Below are 26,930 nucleotides of genomic sequence, written 5' to 3'. Positions count from 1 at the left end.
TTTGAATCCATGAATGGAAGAAACAGAAAAAGGGCCCCAAATATCCATATGAACAAGATCAAATGGTGCATAACATCTATGTATTTTATTAGGCAAAGGTAAATTGGTTTGTTTAGCTATGTGACAGAGATTACAAGCCTTCCGAGAATCAAAATGTACATAAGACAAGGTTTTACATATGCTATGTAAAGCATGAATTGAAGGGTGACCTAATCTGAATTACCAGAAATCAAAAATCGGTACATTGGACATTGAATTGACAAAATAACTATCTTATGACAAAGGTCTTGAAGTAGAAGACAAAATGTAGAGATTGTTGTGTACTTTAACATGTCTAATCATCTTCAAGATATTCATATCCTGGATCATGCATTGAGAATTGCCAAAAATTACTCGGCAAAGCAAAGCAACTACAAGTCTATGAATTCAAGATATTGAATTTGAACTTAGGCACAAACAAGACATTACGCAGTACTATAGTTTCTGAAAACACGACCATCCCTGAGTAATTAGCCTTAATAAGAGACCCATTTGGAAGTTTGATAACAACTAGATTAATTGAATGATATGTGGTAATGCTAAATAAATGAGGACATACATGTTTAGTGATACCTGTAGGAAGAATCCAATGATAGTTGTTATCTGAATTTTGCTCAAAATCCTTATGAGGATCTGTTTCATCAATTGGCATGATATTGAGTTGGTTTACCTTGTGAGTAAGATAGTAAGCTCCAACATTGTGTAAAAGAGATGCAAGCTCAATATACTGAGTAGGACTAAAGCTAAGAGTAGGCTTTGTAAAGTTCTTTGTGTGCATGACATCACCATGGTTTCCTGATAATGTTGTGTTGGTTCTTGCTACATTATGAAATGCACCACTATCTTCCTTTGCTTTCTGCTGTCTGGAGTTAGGGGAAATTCATGCTTGTAATAACACACATCAATAGTGTGTGTCTCCTTACCATAGAAAGTGCATACTTTGGTGTTATTGGATCTTCCTGGTCCATAATTTCTTCCAAGGTTTCTTCCCCTACCTTGATAATTTTTGGTTCTTCCCTGCATATGACATATGATGCTCATATCACCTCTCTATTGTTGTGATGTGTCTACTTGATGTAGCCTTGATTCATTCAAATTGAATAAGACTTTGGTGCTAACATCACCAATGTGTCTCTTTTCCTGCAATAGTAAGGAGAAAACCTTATTAAGAGTAGGCTTTGCAGAGTTCTCTATGTGCATGACATCATCATGGTTCCCTGGTAATGTTGTGGTTGTTATTGCTACATTATGAAATGCAACATTCTCTTGCTTTGCTTTCTTCTTTCCAAAGTTTGGGGGAACCCATGCTTGTAATTAATAATACACATCAGTAGTGTGTCTCTCCTTACCAAAGAAAGTGCACACTTTGATGTTATTGGATCTTCCTGATCCATAACTTCTTCCAAGGATTCTTCCTATTCCTTGATAATATTTTGTTCTTCCCTGCATATGACCTTTGATGCTCATACTACCACAACATTGTTGTGATGTGTCTACTTGTTGTAGCCTTGATTCATTTCAAATTGAATAAGACTTTGGTGCTAACATCACCAATTTGTCTCTCTTCGTGCAATAGTAAGGAGAAAACCTTATTAAGAGTAGGCTTTGCAAAGTTCTCTATGTGCAGGACATCATCATGGTTCCCTGGTAATGTTGTGGTTGTTTTTGCTTTCTGCTTTCCAAAGTTATGGGGTAATCCATGCTTGTAATTAATAACACACATCAGTAGTGTGTCTCTCCTTATTAAAAAAAGTGCATACTTTGGTGTTATTGGATCTTCCTGATTCATAACTTCTTCCAAGGCTTCTTCCTATTCCTTGATAATTTTTTGTTCTTCCCAGCATATTTGATTTTCGATAAGAAAATTGTATTAAAACAGAGCACAAGGAGTGCTACCCAATACATGGAAGATCAAGAAGTGATCTTTTTACAAGCTAATTTAATACAATACATTGGATCAATATACCAATTTGTAAAAGTCAAAGAAGGTAGAGTTACAAAAGAAGATAACCAGATCCAAGATTTAGTTTGAATCTTATCCATTAAATGAACATAACTCACTTCTTCCCTGCATATGACCTCTGAAGTTCATACCACCTCTCAATTGTTGTGATATGTTTACTTGATGTAGCCTTGATTCATTCAAATTGAATAAGACCTTGGTGCTAATATCACCAATTTGTCTCTCTTCTTGCAATAGTAAGGAGAAAAGTTGATTAATTGCATATAGAGGCTCCATCAACAGAATATTAGCCTTTGTTGTATTGAATTTAACATTCAACCCCTTCAAGAAACAAACAACATATTCTAAATCTTTATAATTCTTCATTGTCTTCATTACAACACACTTGCTTCTAATAGAACAAGTATATGAAGACAATGGTCTCAATGATCCCAAATCTTCAAGTCAGTAAAATAACTTGAGATATTTATATCACCTTGCTTGATTGAATATATCTCTTGCAACAATTTAGATATTCGAAAGTAATTCCCTTTCAAAAATCTATCCTTCAAATCTTGAGCATTATCTATGTAAAGAGTGCTCTATGGTATTTGTGTAGTTAAAATCCTTGTAATCCATGATATAACCATGGTATTACACCTCTCCCAAAATCATAATCTTGATATGTAGAATTTGGCGCTTGAATAGAACCATCAACAAACTTATACTTGTTCTTAGAAAGAAATGCATGATTCATGTTTCTACTCCACAAATGATAGTTTGAACCATCTAATGGTATTGATACAAGAATAGCTCCAGGATTCTCTCTCTTGGATGTAAGTAATAGGGAAGACCATTGTTTTGTAATTGAGCTTCATTGTTGTGCAAAGTGATGTGTGGATCATGATCTTGCATTTCTGATACGAAATCCACAATTGATGGAAAAAGAAAGAGGAATAAAGATTGAAGAAGATGACAATGGAGGAGTGAAGAAGCAGTTTGGAATAAGAACTCAATTTAGTGAAGAAGAATGAGAGAAAGAAAGAGTCGACAACGATATTCAGAGCAATTTGCTCTAATACCATATTGAATTTAGTGAAATGAAATTCCTCATTTATTCATTGCAATTAATCATAAGTTAAAAAGCTTATGTATACAACATACCAAAAGTAGAAATAACTAACTGGGAAGTTAATAATTGACTACCAAAAAAGGAAAGATATAGAAAATATAAGATTGGATAAAACTACAGTACTCTTCTTCATCTATGGTGTAGCTATACGCCCAGATTTATTTTTATGCTCCAATATAGACAAATAAAGTTTCAAAAAATTATTGCCATATGATACCATGAAGCATAGTGCTTGCATACTCACTTCATGAAACTAATCGTCATTACCAAAACATTTAAAAACTAACAATACATTTTAATATGTTTAGAATTTGCTATCCAATACTTTATAGCAATGTTATGAAAACCGGATAGGGTTGGGTAATCCGACCGCTAATCGGGCTGTCCGGCAAGTCCAACTAGAAAGTAAACCGAATTGTTACCATAACTTAAAAAAAAGTGGAATACTACACTAATATTTTATTTTACTTCGATCCAAAAAAATGTAGAAATGTTACTTCAATATATAATTATTAATTATATAAATTTTTGCATTTATATATAATTATATATTATAGATTATTATTAAATATATTTAAAATCACTTGGTCTAACCTGATGACTTAACTATTTAAACTGAATAAACTTAATACAAGACCTTGCTCGGTTTGATATCTAGCTCATATTATACAATATTGCAGCGATGCAGCAGTAGGGGAAAGGAGGTTTAGGATGCAGCGATGGATATAGAGAATCAGCTCAAAGAGAGAATTGTCGACCTTCTAACTTCATACCTAGAGGTTACCTGAAGAAATTATATGCTACTTGCACAACGTTTTTCTTGACAAATATTCTGGAGAGTCATGGAATTCCGGAGATGTAGACAACTTTTGCAAAGTTTGGTAGTATGGGTGATATAATAATTCCTCAGAAGACGGATAGAAGGGCAAAACGTTTTGGATTTGTTAGATACAAACAACATGATGTGGAAGGGACCATTGAGAATGCTTTGAAGAATTTCTGGATTGGGAACTATAAGGTCAGAGTTAATAGACCGAAATTTGGGAGACAAGGTGAAACGAATGCAATGGGGGATATTGTTAACATGTATAAGAATATTGGTGTGGGTCAGTCGACAGACCGTGGTTTAGCAGGGAATTCCCAAGTTGTTCAACATCTATCGTGGAAAGAGATCCTTACTAAAGGAAAATCAAAGATTATGGAGGATAATCTGAATTCTTGGAATGGTCCATCTTATTTTGTCTCAGCTATTACTCTGTAAAAGTTTCAAAACTGGTTTGTTGGTGAAATTAGAAATTGGGAAGACATCGATAGCATTCAGAACTTAATCTTTAAGGAAGGTTTCTTCTCAATCCAAGCGACTCCATTAGGAGGAAGGTTGATTCTGCTAAGAGGGGAGACAGATGAGGATTTGAAGGTCCTGAAGGACTGTGAAGAAGAATGGTTTTCCTCTCTTTTTAATGGTATTAAAAGATGGTCAACGGATGTGGTGGTGAAGGAAAGGTTGACGTGGGTAAGATGTTATGGCATTCCACTACAAGCATGGAAGGAGGATTTTTTCAGTCTTATTGTTAAACCGAAGGGACAGATCGTCAGGTTGGATGAGGCGATCACCAATATGGAAAGATTGGAATATGGCAGAGTTCTTTTGCTTACCCAAGTTTTTGAATCGATCAATTTAGTCTAGAAAGTGCTGATTGGTTCGTGTTTGTATGATATTAGATTGAAAGAAGAGTTTTTTTCTCTAAGTTATGAGGATGAGAGGAAGCAAGAGGAAGATGCTCAGAAGAAATCAATTCAGAAGAGGATGAACAATGGTTTGACCAAAATCCTGTGTGGGGGGAAGATTCTTGTTCCAACGAGGAAGACGATGATGTGGCAGGGTTGGTAGCTGTCAATCGGCTTACAGTACGTCAATCTGCTCTAGGGGTTTACTAAAAGCAAAATCTGGACAAAGAAGATGTGGACGTTTCACTCTATTCAGAGGTTGGGGGGTTAGACAAGTCTGGTGAATTGGAAGAGGGTGAGCTTAGAATAGATCCATTTGACTCTGTGGTTCCTGAAAGTCTTCTAGATCCTTTTCCTCTTAAAGATAATTGTGTGCAAAAAGTTTTTTCCGATTCCTCTTCTCAAAGCTTTAAGGTGATGTCAGGTGGTTTGGCTAGTGAAAGAAAGTGGAAGGGTAAGCATGGCTCGTTTTTAGAGGGGGCTTTGGAATTAAAGGATGGGCTTGAACCTTGTCAAATTCAGCCCAATTTGACATTAGAAAATATAGTTAAACAACGGGATGTCAATATTAATAAAGTGGGTCAGAATGTAGTGGGCTTAAACCAGAATTCTGAAGTTGGGTTGGTAAAGGAAACCAAGTTGCATGATGGAAAAAAGGAAAAGAAGGTTGAAAATTTTCTTTTAGTGGGTATTCAAATTTCAGGGTTGAGGGTTATAAGGGAGATTGGGGAAGTTAGGGGTTGTGAGATGGGAGAGAGCCCTAAAAAAGATTGTTTAGACCGTCCATCCATTATTGAGAAGGGTTCTTGCTCTAAGTTCTGTGTGAAAAGGAAGAACTATTAGATTCATATTGGAGAAACCATTTAAGTGTGAGGTTTCTCAGAAGATAATGGTGTGAAGTCAAGTTACTAAAGGTCTATCTTCTGGGGCAGTCAAATCAAGAAGGAAGGTTACTAAAAAAATGAAGGGAAAACGAGATGTTGAAAGTAGAATGGAGAAAGGGAAAGATTTTATTCAGTCTCAAGAGGGGGCAAATGCGATGTAAATGGGTGTTGACTCCTCTATCAGTAACTCAATTACTGATTCTAATGTTAGATGTGCTAATTTATTGCATTTCAAAGATGGAGTTAAAGCAGCTACTAAACTCTGGGAAATTGGCAAGAAGATTGGGGTTTCTTACGAAGGAGAGGACTCGCAGATGATTGATAGACTGGTAGAACTAGAGGAACATGATAAGGTTAGTCTCCCTAAAACTAACCAAGGGGTTGAAAATGGGTTGTTATGATTTGTGCATCTCTAAATGTTCGAGGGTTAAGGAGTAGGGTTAAGAGGAGGGAGTTGAGGAAGTTAATCTAAAAGAATAAACTGGAGTTTCTTGGTATTCAGGAAACGAAATTGGAGAGGTGCGATGATTTTTTGTGTTATAATATTTGGGGTAACAATCACTGTGACTGGGAGTTTTCTAGTTCCACTGGAAGATTTGGAGGTTTAATTAGTATTTGGGACAACATGGTTTTCTCTAAGAAGACTACGTTGAGGGGAGAGGGTTTTTTAGCCATAATTGGTACTTGCCTTGCTAACCAAACTGATTGTTGTGTGGTGAATGTGTATTCCTCTTGTCAATTGAGTAAGAAAAGGCTCCTTTAGGAGAATTTGCTGAAGCTGAAACTTACAGTGGGTGTTAATGTCTGGTGCTGTTTTGGAGATTTTAATGCTATTAGGGCGGAGGCTGAAAGAAAGGGGGCTTATGGAATTCATTGTTCAAAGGATTCTTTTGAATTTTATGAGTGGATTACAAGTATGGAGCTTATTGATTTACCCCTCGTTGGCAGGAACTTTACTTGGTTTCAACCAGGAAAGGGTTGTATGAGTAGATTGGATAGATTTCTCCTTTCTACAGATGGGATTTCAGTCTGGTCGAATGTTTCTCAATGGGCGTTGAAGAGGGAGTTTTCTTATCACTGTCCAATTTTGCTTAAAAACCAGGGTATTCGTTATGGGTCTCAGCCTTTCAAATTTAACAATGCTTGGATCAGTCAACCTGGTTTTGCTGATTTGGTTAAAAATGTTTGGTCTAAGACTCAGGTTGGGGGTGGAATGCTTTTGTGTTGAATGAGAAGCTTAAGAGTCTGAAACTCTGAATTAAAGAGTGGAACAAAGAGAAGTTTGGGAGTTCGGTCCAATCTTTAAAGAAGATTTCGGAGGAAACTCTTGAGTTGGATTTAATAGAAAGCTAGATGTCAGTGGCTTAAGGTTGGGGATGTGAATTCCAGTTATTTTCATGCTCGTATTAATGCTAGAAGGAGAAGGAATCAAGTTTTGGGGATTTCGGTGGATGGCTTGTGGAGGGAAGAGCAAAATGAAATTTCAGAAGGAATCTTTAATTACTTTAAGAAGTTGTTTCTTAGTGACCAGATTAGTCATCCTAAGCTTGATGGAGTGGATTTTCCAACTATTACAGCTGACCAGTTGAAGAGCATTAGTGTGGACTTCGATGTTGTTCAGATCAAGAGAGTGGTGTGGAGCTGTGCAAAAGATAAAAGTCCTGGGCCTGACGGGTTTAATTTCAAATTCTTTTAGGAGTATTGGGTTATCATCAAGGAGGATGTTTGTTTATTTGTGAAAGAGTTCCAGATTAATGGTAAAATTCCTAGTGGTCTTAATTCTTCTTTCATTGCTTTGGTTCCAAAGTGTTTGAATCCTACTAGAGTGGAGGATTATAGACCAATTTCCTTGGTAGGATCTTTATATAAGATTCCTGCCAAGTTGTTGGTGGGTAGACTGAAAATTGTTATGGGTTATCTTATCTCTTCTTCTCAGTCGGCTTTTTTGGGTGGGCGAAATATTTTAGACGCGCCAATTGTTATTAATGAAGTGATGCATTCAGCGAAAAAAGATAGAGATGGTTGTCTTCTCTTTAAAGTTGATTTTGAGAAAGCTTATGACTCTCTCTACTGGGATTTTATTGATTATATGTTATTTAGATTTGGGTTCTCGTTATAGTGGGGGAGGTGGATAAAAGTTTGTCTTCGGTCTACTATAATGTCTGTTCTGATTAACGGTGTTCCATCTAAGCAATTCTCAGTTTCTAAAGGTATTCGTCATGGAGACCTTATGGCTCCATTTCTTTTCCTTATGGTAGCTGAAGGGTTTGATGGGTTGGTATGTATGGCTATTTCAGCACATCTGTTTGAAGGTTTCGAAGTGGGAAGAAGTTGTCGGTTTTACAATTCGCAGATGATACAATTTTAGTTTGCAAGCCTATTGTTAATAACTTATGGACTATAAAAAGCATTTTTAGGTGCTTTGAATTGGTTTTGAGTCATAGAGTTAATTTTCAGAAGAGCTCTTTGGTTGGTATTAACATTAATAACACTTTTCTTAGGGTTGCTGCCTCATTTTTATCTTGTAAGATTGGGACAATTCCTTTTGTTTATTTAGGAATTCCGGTTGGAGCTAATCCGAGAAAAAGGTCAACTTGGAAGAATGTTATTGTCGCGGTCACTTCTCGTCTTGCTAATTGGAAATTGAAAAATATTTCGTTTAGGGGGAGACTTGTCCTAATTAATTTTGTTTTGAATAGCCTACCAACTTATATGTTATCCTAGCTAAATATGGTTCTGAGTTGGAGTTTCGTCCTGCTAGGACTGATTCGCTTTGGTGGCAAGATATTGGTAGCTTATCCAACTATCAAGGAAGAATTGGTATGGATTTTGAAGCTAAAATTTTCAAAAGTATTGGTGATGGGACTCATACTAAATTTTGGTCAGAGGTTTGGTGTGGTAATCAAAGTCTAAAAAGGTCTTTCCCTAGACTATTTTTGTTGGCTTCTAATAGGCAAGCTTTGATTGCTGATTTTGGGGAGTGGGTGGGAAATGATTGGCAGTGGAAGATTATGTGGAGAATGGTGCTTTTACAAAGGGAGGACAATCTTGTTGAAAATTTGTACCATTACATTCTTCCTTTCAAATGTACTACAATGGGTTTGGATCGGTGGAGATGGAGGTTAGATGATTCTGGTTCTTTTGTTGTTAAGACAGCTTACTTGGAGTCTTTAGTTAATGTCCATTCTGTATTGCCTCTGGATAATTCTATGCTTGCTGATGGTAATTATATTCTTCAGAATTGTTGGAACTCTCATGCTCCTTTAAAGGTTTGTTGTTTCATTTGGAAAATTGGTAAGAGGAGAATAGCTACAAAGGATGCGTTATTTAGATGTAATATTATTTCTAGACCAATTGATTTGAACTGTGTGTTGTGTCTTCAGTATCCTGAGTCCTTAAATCATTTGTTTATCTCTAGTATTAGCTCTGTGAATATCTGGTTTGGTTTTTATGCGTGGCTGAAGATTCCAGTGATTATTCCTCAGACAATGTCAGATCTTTTGTTGTTTCGTGATTCCTATTGGCAGCCTAGAAAAGGAAAGAAAATGTGGAGATTATTATGGTTTGTTGTGGTGTGGTCTTTATGGGGTATGAGAAATGAAATCGTGTTCAATGATAAGAAAGTCTCTTCTTTTCAATTTCTAGATTTAGTTCAAGTTACATCTTGGCTTTGGTATACTTCTGTAGTGGGGGAAATAATGGAGGGAGGGGAATAGCTTGGATGTCTTGGAAGGAGGTGTGTAGGCTGAAAGTTGATGGAGGGTTGAGGGTTAAAAATATTCAACAATTCAATAGAGCCTTGTTATGTAAGTGGAAGTGGAGAAGGCTTCAAGAAACTAGCTCTCTATGGGTTAAAGTTGTAGTAGCTAAATATGGTTCTGAGTTGGAGTTTCGTCCTGCTAGGACTGATTCGCTTTGGTGGCAAGATATTGGTAGCTTATCCAACTATCAAGGAAGAATTGGTATGGATTTTGAAGCTAAAATTTTCAAAAGTATTGGTGATGGGACTCATACTAAATTTTGGTCAGAGGTTTGGTGTGGTAATCAAAGTCTAAAAAGGTCTTTCCCTAGACTATTTTTGTTGGCTTCTAATAGGCAAGCTTTGATTGCTGATTTTGGGGAGTGGGTGGGAAATGATTGGCAGTGGAAGATTATGTGGAGAATGGTGCTTTTACAAAGGGAGGACAATCTTGTTGAAAATTTGTACCATTACATTCTTCCTTTCAAATGTACTACAATGGGTTTGGATCGGTGGAGATGGAGGTTAGATGATTCTGGTTCTTTTGTTGTTAAGACAGCTTACTTGGAGTCTTTAGTTAATGTCCATTCTGTATTGCCTCTGGATAATTCTATGCTTGCTGATGGTAATTATATTCTTCAGAATTGTTGGAACTCTCATGCTCCTTTAAAGGTTTGTTGTTTCATTTGGAAAATTGGTAAGAGGAGAATAGCTACAAAGGATGCGTTATTTAGATGTAATATTATTTCTAGACCAATTGATTTGAACTGTGTGTTGTGTCTTCAGTATCCTGAGTCCTTAAATCATTTGTTTATCTCTAGTATTAGCTCTGTGAATATCTGGTTTGGTTTTTATGCGTGGCTGAAGATTCCAGTGATTATTCCTCAGACAATGTCAGATCTTTTGTTGTTTCGTGATTCCTATTGGCAGCCTAGAAAAGGAAAGAAAATGTGGAGATTATTATGGTTTGTTGTGGTGTGGTCTTTATGGGGTATGAGAAATGAAATCGTGTTCAATGATAAGAAAGTCTCTTCTTTTCAATTTCTAGATTTAGTTCAAGTTACATCTTGGCTTTGGTATACTTCTGTAGTGGGGAAAACGGCGTTGCCGTTTAGTCAGTGGTTTTTAAATCTTAGATTTTGCATTCTAAACTTATGTAATTCTACAATATCTTAACTGTGATTGTATTGGTTTAGCACCCCTTGTGCATTTTTAATACATTTCTTTCGCTGATTAAAAAAAATAACCTTTTTCAATTAATAATAAATATTAATATGCAAGCAATAATTGATCTGAATATAAATAATGGTAAATTAAAAGTATTGGAATAAAATAAATAAAAGGTGCACAAACACTTAAAAATTGATTACGTGCATATTCACTATTTCTTAAATGATTTTTTCAGAAACATTTAATTATTAATAGAAGTTGCATAAAGATATATATATATATATATTTTGCTTATATGGGTATTGGTCTTTTAATGAGATGATAATCATATAAGCAATACTACGTTCAAGGGCTAATACTAGAGATAAAAACCAATACCCATATAAGCAAAATATATATATATATATATATATATATATCTTTATGCAGACACGAAGGAAGCGCAGGTGTTTAAGGGTGTTAAAGGGCTTTTGAGTACCTGACTTCTTCAATCCAACCAGGAAAGGGTTCAGAGTGAGTACCAACTATCATAGTGGGACGTGTTATAATCAAATGTAGATTATCTTTCATATTTCCCATTATCATTTCTCCCATTGCTTTTGTAAATACATACGTGTTTTGCCATCCATGCAAATTTGCCCTACATTATTATCAAACATGAGCGGAAATTTGAAGAGCAATATAATAAATGTCGTATGGCCATAAGCTTTTTGGAAAAAAATTTCTCTATGAAGAGCTTGATTGTAAAATTAAAAGGTACATAGTATTCAGTATTGATTGATTGAAGTGCATGGAGAACTCAGGACACTTTCACAAGGTGAATACATAATTATTTGCTGTGTACGTGCAGTGTATTGGATTAAAAGAGTTACTCACATTATAATAATAATAATGAGTTATTAGAAATTATAAAACTTTATATATATCATTTGATTTTTATTGAACGATTATGATTAAAAGATACATGCATATAATTATCATGTGACAAATAACTAACTTTTAATCCTAATAATTCATGATTAATTGTAAAGTCAAAATTTATTATTCTCACAATTTTTATATGTGAATTGTCCTCACTTGAGAAGCTCCATATATATATATATATCGGATTTGTTTACACCCAATTTAAGTTACACTCAATCTCAGTCATTCATTTTCTTAGATCTAACGAGTCAAACGAGTGACTACAATAAGTGATGAGAGAGAAAAAAGAAATCTTAAATAACATTTAAGTTTCACTCATTTGATCCATTAGAATGTAACTAGTTTAACTTAAATTGAGTGTAAACGGATCTCTCCTCACGTGCGGCATACATATATATATATATATATATATAAAAGAAATCATATGGTTTATACCTAAGTTAATTTATATTAGTTATACTCAATTTCATCCATTAATTTCTTTAAATCCAATGGACCAAATGAGTGATACTAAAAAGTCTTCATCTTTTCTCTCATTACTTATTTCACTCATCCATTTGGTCCGTTGGATTTAAGGAAATCAATAGATGAGATTGAGTGTAACTAGTGTAACTTAACTTAGGTATAAACGGGTTCCTCCTCTATATATATATAAATTAAGTATATATATAAATATAGTGTAATATTTATATACTAATAATGTAAATATTTATAGATAATGAGTGCATCATCTACCATTCATTTGTATTAATTTTATTTAAGAGTCAATGATAATTGAAAATGAATAGTAAACAATCACATATTATGTAAAAAAAAACATTTACACTATTAATATATACTTTTTTTCTCATATATATTCACAAAGCACCTTATCATTCCAAACTTTTTCATTGTTTTGGTGATTGTTTCTTCATTGGCATTCTGTGCTCGAAGTTCACTCAGTTTTTCCTGAATCAACTGCTTTTCTAAGTTAATGTCTAATCTTCGACACTTGTTTAGTGTCTGACCCATATGGATCGGTTCCTCAGCTATAAGTCCTTCTCCCTGCCCACAAACATAAGCTGAAACAGAAATGAAAAACTGTTCAATCTTCATTGCTTTGCTAATTAAATAATTAGTAGAAGCTCTTAAGCTTTGATCTTGTTAGTCCATGATTAAGACGGATCTATAAAATGTTAGGTTTTATATGTAATAACTTTTTTTTTTAAGTTTTTAAAATTTTTGATGTGCTTACCAAGCATGCTTATTAAATTTATGGAAAAATAATATATTCTCCTACACCATATAAAAGTAACATTATCATAAAATGTCACTTTGTTTATCAATTGATTTATAAGTAATATGATTTTTGTGGGCAGAATTATTTAATAAAAAAATATATCATTACTTTAGGACTTAAATCTATGAGAACAAAATATCTCATCCGACTAATAAAAGTATGACATATATATTCTTTTGTTTAGTTTTAAAAATATTTTTAATAAAAATGATTAAATAGAATATATATCATGATTTTAATGGTAAAAAAAATTACTTATCTCCTTATTATCTCCTTATACGAGGAGATATTTTGTCCTCTTTAGTTTATTACTCAACATGATTAGATACTATATGTTTAGGGGTTTGGATAACATCTCTCATTGCCTTCTTCTTTAAACGCCCTCCTACCCCTTATATTAATGAACATGGTTATCATTAACCATAGATTGTCTCCATCTGACTGCAGTCTCAAACTACCGATGGTCCCTTTCCTCCAAAGCATGCTACTTTAGACATAATATCAACATCATTTTCTTTCCCACATAGACCAATAATTTTCCCAATTTCCCACATTTCTTCGGCCTCGTTTGAAAAGTCTTTAACCTGGACCCCGACCTCACCTCTATTGTTAACCTTTGGAGAAGACGGTGAAGGACTCAAATTATTATCATCATCACAGGCTTGATTTGAAACTGTAGTGTTATTGATAAGAGGATCATCACCAAGATCCATACTAAAATTATTCCAGTTGACAAGCTGCTGTTTTTGTTTCTTCTTCTTGAGTATCTTTGATATCTTCCTTTGCTTCTTTACCAACTTTTCAAATCTTTTAATTTTTTGGTAGCAGACCCCGCATTAGACCGTACTGGAACTAAATTCCTTGATTTGAGGTGTAGCTAGTACATTCTGGATTTCTAAAAGCCTCTTCAACTGAATGGAAAATACAATCCTCGTCCAACTGTTTCACGCTACACGTTTTAGTCACAAAATGTGTCTTCAATCTAAAATATTTTAATGCTTCGGTCACCATAGTTGTAAGATTGTGGGCTGGGAATTAAGTCAGGGCCCAAGCAATCTCCCACATTGACCAAGCTTTTGGTGGAAGGATGGAATTTTGTTGGTTCATCACGTGGACCAAACCAAGATTCAGAACATAGATAGAAGGCTATGCTCTTTATTGTGGGGGTCAGATAATTTTGATTGGGCAGCTCTACCGGCTGAAGGTAATTCTGGTGGAATTCTGAATATATGGAATAAGGAGAATTTATATTTGGAGGATGTGAAGTGTGGGTCTAATTTTGTGCTTGTTATGGGTAAGTGGAATAAGCATACTCAATTATCTCATGTTATGAATGTCTATTGCCTTCGTGATTTGGATAGAAAGCGAAAATTATGGGAGGATACTAAGAATGTTAAACTAGGTCGTGATGGTGAGTTGTGGTGTTGTGCGGGTGATTTCAATGCAATTTTACAACAAGGTGAAAGAAAGGGAACAAGGCTACAAGACGATATAAGAGAATGTGACGAGTTCAATCAGTTTGTTGATGAGATGAAATTATTTGATTTGTCTCTCTATGGAAAGAAATTTACTTGGTTTCCTTCGAATGGAAACGCGATGAGTTGAATTGATAGATTGAATTGATAGATTCCTGGTAAATGATGAGGGAATGCATGTTTAGGCAATCTGGTGCAATTAGGCCTCCCAATGACTTTCTCTATCCATTGTCCTATTTTCAAAAAATTGATATTTCTGATTGGGAGCCAACTCCGTATTGCACAAATAATTGTTGGATGTTTGATCCTAGTTTTGGAAAGTTTGTTCAAGAAGAGTGAAAAAAATTGGATGACCAAGATCGGGGTTCTTTTATGTTAAAGGAAAATTTGAAGAAATTAAAAGGGGCATTGAAGGTTTTGGAATAAGATCAGTTTAGAATTCTGGATAGGAGAATTGTAGATCACGTAGACATAATTTTCCTTGTTGATGAAAAGGGTAGTTATGGAGTCATTTCAGAAGTCGATATCAACAAAAGAAGAGAGACTACAACAGAACTATGACGAGCTTTGAGCCAAAAAGACAACCTTCTATTATAGAAATCTAGACAAAATTGGATCCGGGATGAAGACTCTAACTCTAGATTCTTTCACTCTTATATCAATAGGAGTCAGAGGTTTAAGATGTTGACTGGTTTGATAATTGATGAAGAATGAATTGAAGATCCCATAAGTGTTAAAAATCACATCACACACTTCTTTGAGGCGAAGTTTTTTTAGTCTGACTGGAATAAGCCTATTCTTGATGGGATTCAATTCAACCGGTTATTAGAAACGGATAATAATCTCTTAAAACTGAAATTTGAGGAATAAGATATCAAAGTCGCGTTCATCACTTTATGGACTATTTGGCTTGTGAGGAATACAATTATCTTTGAGAATTTGTGGTTCAACCTTGAGGAGGTGCTAGATCTTATTTTTTACATTCTTGGAATACCTTCCTTGATTGTTTTAATAATTTCAATTACTCTTATATGGAATGGTTGAGACAACCATCCAATTGTTTGTTTGATATGAGTACCACTTATTCTTATAATTCCAATTTTATTAATAAATTTCATTGTTGATAAAAAAATGTTTAGAGGTTTGGAGGATGATGTACATTATGAAATAGAAATGAGATTGAAATTATTGAATAAATCGAGAATCACTATCTCATTGTTCTAAACTAATCAATAATGTAGTGATTCTCATTCCATTATTTTACTTTCATTTCTATTTTATAATATTAGTTCCTCTTACAAGAATTCAATGAAATATACCTCATTCTCATTACCTTGAAGAACCAATTCTGGTCCTATTTATACAGGATTGGAAAACATGAAAGCTTAAGCAACAAAACAGAAAGCTAACAGAAATTGGCGCCAAAAAGAAAACGGCTAAAAAAGGAATAAAACAGAAAACAGAAAACAGAAAACTAACAGAAACCTAGATGAGGAAACAAAGAAAAAATGAACAGAGGCATAAATGTCAAGCTGAAGAATATGATAATAGCCTCCCTCAAGCTCGAGAGTAGATATTAACTACTCCAAGCTTGGAAAGTAAGTAATGAAAAGGGGATGGATCCAAAGTTTTTGTAAGAATATCCGCATATTGTTCTGAAGAGGAGATAGGAAGTAAATGAAAGAGTTATTGAAGAAGTCTCTCTCTAACCACATGGCAATCTATCTCGATATGCTTTGTGCGTTCATGGAAAACATTGTTGTTGGCAATGTGACAAGCAGAGGCATTATCACAGTATATCAAAGCTGGAGAATTGTAAGGAATTTGAATAAAATGCAGAAGATAAGTAATCCATTGAAGTTCACAAGAAGTTGAAGCAAGTGCCCTGTATTCTGCCTCAGATGAAGACCTGGCCACTGTTTGCTGCTTTTTAGATTTCCAGGATATGAGTGAATCTCCTAAGAATACACAAATGCCAGAGATGGATTTTCTGGTATCTATACATGAGGCCCAATCAGAATCAGAGAAGGCTTTGAGCTGAAGTTGAGAAGATGATGGGTAGAATAGGCCCTGCCCAGGTGCAGATTTGATATATCTAAGGACCCTGGTAAGAGCTTTGTGATGAGTTGTTGTAGGAGAAGCCATGAACTGAGTGAGTTGTTGGACATCAAATGGAATATCTGGTCTTGTATTGGTCAGGTAGAGCAATCCCCCACTAATCTTCGGTAAGAGGCAGGGTCTGGATGAGGGTCACCATCTCCTTGGTGTAACTTGGATGTTCTTACCATAGGTGTTGTTGCTGGTTTAGAGGATAAGAAACCTGTATCTGATAAAATGTCTAAAGCATATTTTCTTTGACATAATGTTATGCCTTTGGAGCTTCTTGCTATTTCAATTCCAAGAAATTTTTTTAAAGGGCCAAGATCTTTAATTCGAAATAATTGATGCAAGTGATGCTTAACAAAAGAAATTTCAGAAGCATTAGTGCCAGTTAAAATGAGATCATCCATATATATTAGTAAAACAGTAAAAATGATTAGATGCAGATTTCGTGAACAGAGAATGATCATGCTGAGATTGAGAATAGCCAAGAGAAAAGAGGGTAGAGGATAACTTGTGGTACCATTGTCTACTTGCTTGCTTTAGGCCATAAATGGATTTGTGCAACTTGCATACTTGATTGGGTTTGTGTCCAGTAACTCCAGGGGGTATGGACATGTATACTTCTTCATGAAGGTCACCATGAAGAAATGCATTATTAATGTCAAGTTGGTGCAGAGTCCAGTTTTGGCAAGAGGCAACAGCAAGCAAAAGCCTTACAGTGGTGAGTTTAATTACAGGGGCAAATGTTTCAAAATAATCAATCCCTTCAGTTTGGTTATAACCCTTTGCAACAAGCCGAGCTTTATATCTTTCTATGCTACCATCAGCCTTATGTTTAATTTTGTAAACCCATTTGGCACCTATAGGAGTTTTATCAGGTGGTAGATCAACCAAAGACCAAGTGTGGTTAATTTCAAGAGCATTGAGCTCATCCTGCATAGCTTCTATCCAGTGAGTGGATTTGATGGCCTGATTATATGTTTTAGGTTCATAGTCGGTTGAGATGGATAATGTATGATGTAGGTGTTTGGGGGCTAAGTTATGGTAGGACAGGACAGTGGATAATGGATGAGTAATTCTAGAAGATGTGGGAGAGGATGTTTGGTGAAGGAGAGAGTGGTGGAAATCCTGTAGATAGGATGGAGGGTGTCTGTTTCTAGTAGATCTTCTAAGGTTAGTAGGAGATGAAGTTGGTTGGATGGATGGTTCAGATAGAGTATGTGAGGGAATGTCTATAGGGAGTTGATTGGTAATGTGTTTGTCCTGTGTAGGTGAATCAAAGAATAAAGAGTCTGTAGTTGAAGTTTGGGTATTGGTTTCAGGATAAGAAGGCAAGGGAGGTTGCAGGGTGGCATAAGGGAAGATATGTTCTTTAAAGACCACATTTCTTGAAAGAAAGATTTCTCTAGTATGGAGATCAAGAAGTAAGTAACCCTTGGTGCCATGTTGGTATCCTAAGAAGACACACTTCTTGGCTCTAGAGTCAAGTTTGGCCCTATGGTGTTGGAGGGTACATGCGTAGCATAGACTACCAAAAACCTTTAGGTTGTCTAGGGAAGGTTTATGATCATGTAAGAGAGCATAGGGGGACTTATGTTGAAGCACAGGGCTGGGTAGTCTGTTAATTAAGAAGGTGGCCTGTTTAACAGCATAGCCCCAATAAACCTTTGGCAAATGGGATTGAAATAAGATTGCCCTTGTTATGTTTAAAAGATGTATGTGTTTCCTCTCAACCACAGAGTTTTGTTGGGGTGTCTCAACACAACTAGTTTGATGGATTATCCCAAGAGTTTGATAAAAGGAGGGCATGATGAACTCAGGGCCATTGTCTGTTCTTATAGTCTTGATTACCTTATGAAACTGAGTTTGGACAAGAGTAGTGAAATTTTGGACAGGGGTTCTGGCTTCTCCTTTGGTTCTCATTAGAAATAACCATGTATGTCTGCTGAAATCATCTATGACAGTGAGGAAGTATCTATGGCCATGAATGGAAGGGATAGCAATTGGTCCCCATATGTCCATGTGGACCAATTGGAAGGTGGAACTACTGTTGTGTAAACTAGTTGGAAAGGGCAACTTAGTCAGTTTTGCCATATAGCAGAAATCACAAACATGAGCAGTATTGTACTTAATATCAGGAAATTGTTTAGAAATTGTATGCAACACAGAATTGGAAGGGTGGCCTAATCTAGAGTGCCACAAATCAAAAGAAGTGTTATGAGTATCATCAGTAATATCATTAACAGAATATGAAGTAAATCTACTTGCAGTAGCAGCCATATTGAGCACATATAACCCATTGATAGCTTTAACATGTCCAATCATCTTTAAGGTATTCATATCCTGAATAAGGCAATGAGACTTGTCAAATATCAATCTGCAATTAAGTGAGGCAGTGAGTTTGTGTATTGAGATCAAATGATAATGAGAATTAGGGATGTACAATACATTGTAAAGAATTAGATTAGTAGATAGTGTAATGGTTCCACTATAATTAGCAATAGTGGTTGAACCATTTGGTAATCTAATGGTAACAGGCTTAATAGTTTGGTAGTAATCAAAATTAGATAAGGAAGGACTCACATGATCTGTAGCTCCACTATCTAAAACCCAATTATGCATTTTACCTGAGTAGTATTGTGCTCTGAAGAATCTGTTGTGGTTGCTATGCCAGTGTTGGTTAAACTCAGTTGATTAACATGATGTGTGGAAGGAGTGATCTCTGCCTTTTGCAGTAAAGAGGTGAGTTGAGCGAATTGTTCAGAGTTGAATTGCAAACTGGTTTTCTTGTTCTTATCAGTGATCTCAATTATTGGTTGTCCCTCTGTGATGCTATTAACAGAACTCATGCCAGGTTTGGATTTGTTGTAATTAGGAGGGAAACCATGCTTGAAATAGCATGTTTCTATGGTGTGTCTTTCTTTGCCACAATGAGTACATACCTTTACTGGATTGAATCTGTTGTTGTAGTTCCTCCCACCTGTTCTACCTCTCCCTCTTACAAAGTTGAAGGGAGTTCTTCCTAATGCTTGTTTCCAGGTCTGATCTTGGTTGCTGGTGTTAAAAAGGGTCTTGGATTCTTCTAGATTTTGTTCATTAAATTGTCCTTCTGCTTGGACAATTAATGAAAAAGTTTTGTTGATGGTGGGCAAAGGCTCCATAAGAAGAATTTGAGACCTTGAGGTTTGGAATTGATCATTTAGGCCCTTCAAGAAACATATGACATATTCTGCTTCCCTGCTTTCTTTGATGCTTTTGACAAGGTTACATTTACATTGTATGTTACAAGTGCATGCAGGTAGTTGCCTTAAGGACTCTAAATCTTCCCATAGTGTCTTGAGGTTAGTGAAATATGCATTAATGTCTCTATCACCCTGTTTGATAGAATGAACTTCTTGTAACAGATTGGACATTCTAAAGTAATTTCCTTTTGAAAATCTCTCTCTTAGATCTTGCCAAAGTTCTTGGATACTATCTATGCATACAATGCTTTGTGCAATTTGAGGTGTTAGTGTTCTTGTAATCCAAGAAACCACCATTGTGTTACACCTTTCCCATGTATCAAAATCTGGATCACTGGTTTTTGGCATTGTGATTGATCCATCTACGAACTTATATTTGTTCTTTGAGAGCAAGGCTCTCCTCATGGATTTGCTCCATGAGTAATAGTTTCCCCCTTCGAGGGGTGGGGAGACAAGGACAAACCCTGGATTTTCTCCAGGGTGGAGATAGTAAGGATTACAGGGATTTTGTAGGTCAATTGTAGAAAGAACAGGGGCTGGAATGCCTTGAGAATCTTCAAAATCAATGTCTGCCATGGTTCCTTTTGAGTCTTAAATCAGACGATGCAGGATGAATATAGAATGAGATAAGAAATAACACACCTTTTTAAAAGAAGGCTCAATCACAGATCAAGAAGAATGCTTATTCTTTAACAATGATGATGAAGTTGGATTGATCTTTGAAGAGCAGACTAATAACGGCAATGGCAGAGACTTTGTGGAAAAATGCGCAGCAGAGCTCTCAGATTGAGAGCTCTGATACCATCTGACAAGAATTCAATGAAATATACCTCATTCTCATTACCTTGAAGAACCAATTCTGGTCCTATTTATACAGGATTGGAAAACATGAAAGCTTAAGCAACAAAACAGAAAGCTAACAGAAATTGGCGCCAAAAAGAAAACGGCTAAAAAAGGAATAAAACAGAAAACAGAAAACTAACAGAAACCTATATGAGGAAACAAAGAAAAAATGAACAGAGGCATAAATGTCAAGCTAAAGAATATGATAATAGTTCCATTATTGCACTCACATTTGTGTTTCATGATGTTCATTTCTATTATAAATTTAACCATGTTTTAGTAATAAACTAAAACTCAAAATACATAAAAAAAAAAAGTTAGACTTTTATATACATGGGAATATAGGTTAAACCCTAAACATATGTAGCCCTGTTTGAATATAGGTTATTCACTTTTATAAATATTCGGATGTAGAAAGTATAGAAAAATGATATACCATTTTTACACTCTCGATATATTATCCGTTATTCATTTGGTCACAATTATTAATTTTTAACTAAAACTATAAATAAATGATAATGACTATGAGATAAAAATACTTTCACTCCATCACCATTAACTCCAAGTTTTTATTGCCAAACCACATATTATCAAGAGTAGATTCCATAGATAGTTCATTAAGAACGTTGAGAAATCTCACAAAACCAAATCTTTTACTTGGTTTATTGCTTTAACAAATATTTATATGAAAGAAAAGCAAATAAATTTTATTTTTATAACTATTTGAAAAACTTCACAAACCCTACCCTTTCGTTGAAACAAAGTCCATAACTCCTTTTTGCCCACATCCTCTAGAAAGTTTGAGAAGTAAAAAGTAGTTGAAGCTATGTTACCGGATGATTTCCTAGTCTGAGGCCGGTTAGTGTGAGACCAACCAGCCCACCTCCCCTCCTTCTCCATTCTCTCTCTACTAACCACTCTAAATCTCCAGCTTTCTCATGCTCTTCCCCACTATGTTCTCATCCTCTCATTGTAAGAATCATTAACCCATTTCTTACTTTATTGTATGGGAGAGTGAAATATCTAAATTCTTTTAATCTTGCTCTTCTAGGTAAGTGGTGGTGGAGGTTACTCGTTAAGAGATAGGTTCTTTTGTCTAAAGTTTTGCACTCCAAATATGTGGACCAAATTGCTTCTCAATGGAGAGGGGGATTACTGGTGGGATTTCAGAGTCACTTTGGTGAAGAGATTTGAAGAGGATTGTGAGTGGGTCGGGTAGATTTGGAGGGAGTATTCAGAGAGGCTTTCATAGAGAGGTGGGAGATGGGCAACTTAGTTGTTTCTGGGAGGACCATTGGATGGGGGAGTGTTCCTTGAAGGATTCATTCCCTATGCTTTTTAATATTTGTTCAGATAGGGGGCTCAAGTGGGTAATTTAGGTGAATGGAGGCATGGGAAGTGGTTGTGGCAACTATCGTGGAGAAGAGAGCCTTTTGTGTGGGAAATTCCTATGATTGATGAGTTGATGGGGATTCTGAATAGGATCCAGCTTAAAGAAGATGGTGCTGACAAATGGATTTGGTCTTATGATCCCTCTCTTAGTTAATCGATCAAGTCTGCTTATAAAGTGCTTTGACAAATGGAAGAGGTCAGGGAAGAGAATCGTTCGATGCATAATGTGTTATGGAAATCATGGGCTCCTTTGAAATCTCGCGCACTTGCTTGGAGAATTTTCTTGGATAGACTTCCTAGTAAGTGGAACCTTCCCAGAGAGGTGGTAACTTTGTTGGAAATGATGTACTATGTGTTTGGTGTCATCTTCAGTCGGAGACTGTAGATCATCTCTTCTTCTCTTACCAGTTCTCTTACCGAGTTTGACAACTTTTATATGGGTAGTTGGGGCTCTTGGGGGTGTTACCTTATTCCTCAACTATGCCTCACTGGTTTCAATACCTTAATTATATTAAGGGATGTCAGACGAAAGGGATTGTCCCTGTGATTTGGTTAACTGCAATTTGGTACTTATAGAGGTGTAGGAACGACTTTATATTTAACAACAGGAGGATGTGTGTGGGAGAGTTGCTAGATGTAATAAAGTTTAAATCTTGATTCTAGATCAATAGTAAAATCAAAGACTCTTCTATGTGTTGGTTTGAATAGGTCTTCAACCGGTTGCTAGCTTGATTTGCTATGTTTAACTCTCCATTAATTCTCTCTGTTTTTGTAGTTTCTTGATTGTTCTTCATTTGGTGTTGTCTTAGGCTTTGGTGTTGTGGTCTCTGTTTTCTTTTGTTATTTCTTTGTTTGTATTTTTGTTTTTCATTAATAAAATTTTCACCTTCCAAAAAAAAATTCAAGATATATGTCTTAATATTAAGCTTTGATAAAATTACCTGAGGAGATCAGAGATCTTACAAATTTTGTATTAGAGAGCAAAACATAGAAACCAAATTACGCTTTCAAAATATATCTCCCAAAAATAGAGGCACTGACAGATAAGGTTGTAATTTACATACCAGTGGATACGTGAAGAATAATTTCTATTTTTTGACAACTTTTAGCAAAATTCAAAACATTAAAGGCTCCCACCGTATTGGTACCCATTGCAACATCAAATCTGGAGAAGAAAAAAACATGATAACTATAAAAAGACTATAATATGCCTCACTGAATTTGACATATATGTGAGCAAAAATCATATATAAAAACGACTAGTAGATAGAATTATAAAACATGATAATTATTTTACAATTTTATTTAGTGTATAATATTTATACTGTAAAGATATATACACAGTTAGCATATCATCTATCCTTCATTTGAGTTATATTTTTTAAGAGTCAATGATGATTAGAAATAAATGGTAGATAATAAAATGACAGTATAAAAACTCTTATACTATCGGTATATATATATTTTTCTTTTTATTTACCTTTCATCAAGATTGGTAGTGGCTGCACTATTGACTATAATATTTATCTCCTTCAGCATCTCTTCACTCAGTTTTACGTCTATAAATCCAAGCATGTCACGTGACACATCGCCAGCAACAGCTACCACTTTCTTGGATATGAAGGAATCAAAATTCGCACCCCACTTATCTTGTAGAACCCTGAACAAGTCCTTCTTAAAGACCTAGATATAAATATGGATGGATTAGTTAGTAAAAATATGCATGGATTAAATTTAAATTTCTTGAATGTACCATATATATGCTATTTTAATATATATTTTATGCCAATCTGACATTATAATAATGATATGACTGTATAAATAAATTATGTTGAATTGACTTTTTTTTAATCAGTAAATAAATTAAAGATAATTAGAAAAACAAGTGATAGGCCTATCTACATTAAATTATGCTGAACTACTTAAGGTATAATAACTTGATTATATCGGATCCTCATATTTTAAAAGCTGCCTTTATTTTATTAGATAAGGTATGTGTAATAATAAATGAGAGGTAAATGCTTATGAAATATAGCAATATGTGATAACTAATGGACCTATTCGATGAATTTTATAATAACATAGAACGTTACTTAAGTTGGGTATAGTAAAAGGAAGTGAGGTGATAGAAGAATAAAACTCAAGAGGGTTGACTGAAGATACTTCTAATGATATATGTGTAAATATGCATCTCTAGCTGGATTCTCCATGTTAAACCGTTTAGGGCGTGCTTGTTTAATGTTGGGTGAGTGTTTATAAAATATGATTATGAATAACTTTTGATTCTGTAAAACTAATTTTGATCAAAGTTGAGTTTAGAATCATATTTGAATGTATTATTCAAAAATAAAGTTTTTTAATAATTTAGGGTAAAAAATTCAATTAGTTAAACACAACGTCAATCCTAGAGGGTTCAACACATGGTTTTCACTTGTGGCTCTCTGATATTTTCATCCCTTATAATAATGAAATTCTCTTTTGCTTAGAGGCACCCCAGTCTCGGATGAGTCAAATAAATGGTATGAGAGAAGTATTAATTAGTTTTCAAAATTAATCCTAGATAGATAGAGTTGGCAGATAGAAAAACCCTAAAAATGCTCTACTTCATGAAAGAGATCTCAAAATTTTAATCTTAGAGAGCTGATACCCTACCTCATTGTGCAAACGTTGGGTAGCCAAATAAGGATCCGATGCTCTTACAAGAAGATATAACTTTTTTATATCCGGTTGAACCCTTAGTATCTTCTCCACAAAAACTGCTCAAAAAAGGTCAGAAAACATTAATTAATTAATATTGACCTAAACAAAAATACAAGAATAAAACTTAGGGTAGAGGGAGACAGAATGTACCCTTGGCTAGGAATCCTGTTGCTCCAGTAACTAAAATGGTCTTTCCCCTGAAAAAATCACTAACACTTCTCAGCTCCATCATGGGCATAGTATACGTATAATGGTGGCAGAAGTGTATTAGATGATTTTTTGTTTTGTGCTTTTGCAAATGTATGACTCTATATATAACGCTTATGCAGCTATATGAAACACATAGGTGTTAAAGCATACGTATAATGATGGAAAATGATGTAATTATTATCTTCTTTTTTCCTCATGAAAAGATGTTTTTAGTGATTCATTACTGCATGTATAATAAAAGCTCATAAGTTTATATCATTACGTGATAAAGATTTTATAAACTTTTCTGATCTTTAGGATTCCGATACTTTCATTTAAGTTATGCACTATTTCTATATTTTGAGATATATTATGTTTGACATTAGTTACGAGCTCAGATTCTCTCATATTAATGAGAGTTTGATAATTTTTTTAAATTAATTTATTTTAAATAATTTAAAATCTAGGTAATTAAAATTTCGGATTCAGAGGTAAGGCGTGCAAGATATGTTAAAAATTAAAATAATAAATATTATCAATTGAAAACATTAATGTTAAAATTACAAAATTTAAATATATTTTATCACATAAATTACATATTTTATAATTAATCTCTATGAGATTTTACATTTTGAAATTGTTGAATTATCAATTTGTTAGAAATGTTGTTGAACACTTCTCGCTAAATATAAGTGACTAGACAATCATTCATCAATGTGTCCCCTATTTAATTACTAACCAAATTTTCAAATTTTCATAGTTGAAAAAACTTTTTCTGCAACGGTACTGTTAACTTTAAAATAAGGTAAACTAATGTATAAACAATCCACTTTCAACAAACTTATATAAAAGATTATTGATTTACTTCAAATAATTAAATTCAACATTGTTATGCATTATCAACGATGTATAGTAAGTCTCAAGTTGATTATCAAATATCACCAAATCAATTGCATAAAAATCATGTGGATCATAAAATTTTGCAAATTTAATCAGTGTTGTCATATCAAAACTAGAGAAGAAATTAGTTGGACCCAAACAAAACATACAAAGAAGTAGTTGTGAAATTCCTTAAATTACATATCCATAATATTATAAAATAATTCAACATAATAATAATTATTTATTTTCACGAACCATATCATATAGTTTATAAAAAATAAAGTTAGGATTTATAAGGTTATATAACTGATATAAATATTTTAAACAAAATTGAGGGTATGCACTCACTAACACATGGCATCATCTCTAATTATTTCCATCTAGGAGAGGATATGTCTTCTCACATAATCTACCTAACATTAATGGCAGATCCAACAACCATGCATTTGCCAATATATACGTAAAGGAGACAAAAGTGGACTTCTCATTCCCATTTAGTAATTTATTACGTGAATGACTTGAGCAAGACAATCACCATAACTACTCAACATGGTAGCTTACCCCACATGTACGTTCTCCATCTCATTATTTATAGTTTTTTGGTACAAGTCAACAACAACAAAATTATGTTTATGCACTTTTATTTTTATTTTTTCATAATATTGTGTACTTTCTGCATCTTAGAATTTATGGCTTCTTGCTATAAAGAAGAAAAATTTGGATGTTTGATGGACCATTATTGTGATTCAATTTTTGGTGGGAAGACCGATTCTGTAATTTAGGAAGAGATGAACTTCATTTCTGAAGATGCAAGTATGCATGAATGAGAGATTAAAGAGGCAAACATGCATCACATAATGTTTTGATGAAGACAAAGTACACATAAAGTTTGATGAAAACGAAGGACACATAGAGTTTGATAAAGACAAAAGAGTGATAAAGGCAAAGGATCGACAACATACATAATGTTCAAGGACAAGTTTGAGAGGATGAGCAAATCAACAAACAACAAGTATTAACTATAAAATAAAGACTCAAGTTCACACAAGGCAATGCATTCAAAAGAAGATCTAGGGGTTAGTATTTTTATATATTTATTAGGTCTTAAGATGCTTGCTTAGTAAGAGTCTAGGCTAGGATGAACCCTAATAAAAGTCTCACAAGCTAAAATTAATCAAATCTAAAATGAGACTTACGTACGCACGCGCGCACCCACCCATCCACACCCACACACCCACCCCCACACCCACACCCACCCACCCACCCA

At 34.6% G+C, this 26,930-nt stretch overlaps 1 protein-coding gene across 1 annotated transcript in view; it reads right to left on the bottom strand.

The window, feature by feature from the left end:
- The window catches only part of LOC109338719 (probable fatty acyl-CoA reductase 4), a 29,446-nt gene extending 4,529 nt beyond the window's left edge, over positions 1-24,917 (bottom strand). The window contains exons 1-6 of the mRNA XM_019576008.1: positions 24,743-24,917; positions 24,545-24,648; positions 23,373-23,575; positions 22,957-23,057; positions 12,427-12,619; positions 11,113-11,274 (exon numbers count right to left, since the gene is read on the bottom strand). Coding sequence (XP_019431553.1) covers positions 11,113-11,274; positions 12,427-12,619; positions 22,957-23,057; positions 23,373-23,575; positions 24,545-24,648; positions 24,743-24,830 — 851 coding nt within the window. The 5' untranslated portion in view covers positions 24,831-24,917. The remainder of the gene's footprint in view (positions 1-11,112; positions 11,275-12,426; positions 12,620-22,956; positions 23,058-23,372; positions 23,576-24,544; positions 24,649-24,742) is intronic.
- Between the last annotated feature and the right edge of the window lie 2,013 nt (positions 24,918-26,930).

This window comes from Lupinus angustifolius, unplaced genomic scaffold (assembly GCF_001865875.1).
Source record: "Lupinus angustifolius cultivar Tanjil unplaced genomic scaffold, LupAngTanjil_v1.0 Scaffold_39_79, whole genome shotgun sequence".
In the NCBI taxonomy this organism is placed as follows: domain Eukaryota; kingdom Viridiplantae; phylum Streptophyta; class Magnoliopsida; order Fabales; family Fabaceae; genus Lupinus; species Lupinus angustifolius.
Note: the sequence above shows the minus strand (reverse complement) of the source record. Positions and strands in the feature narration are given on the sequence as shown.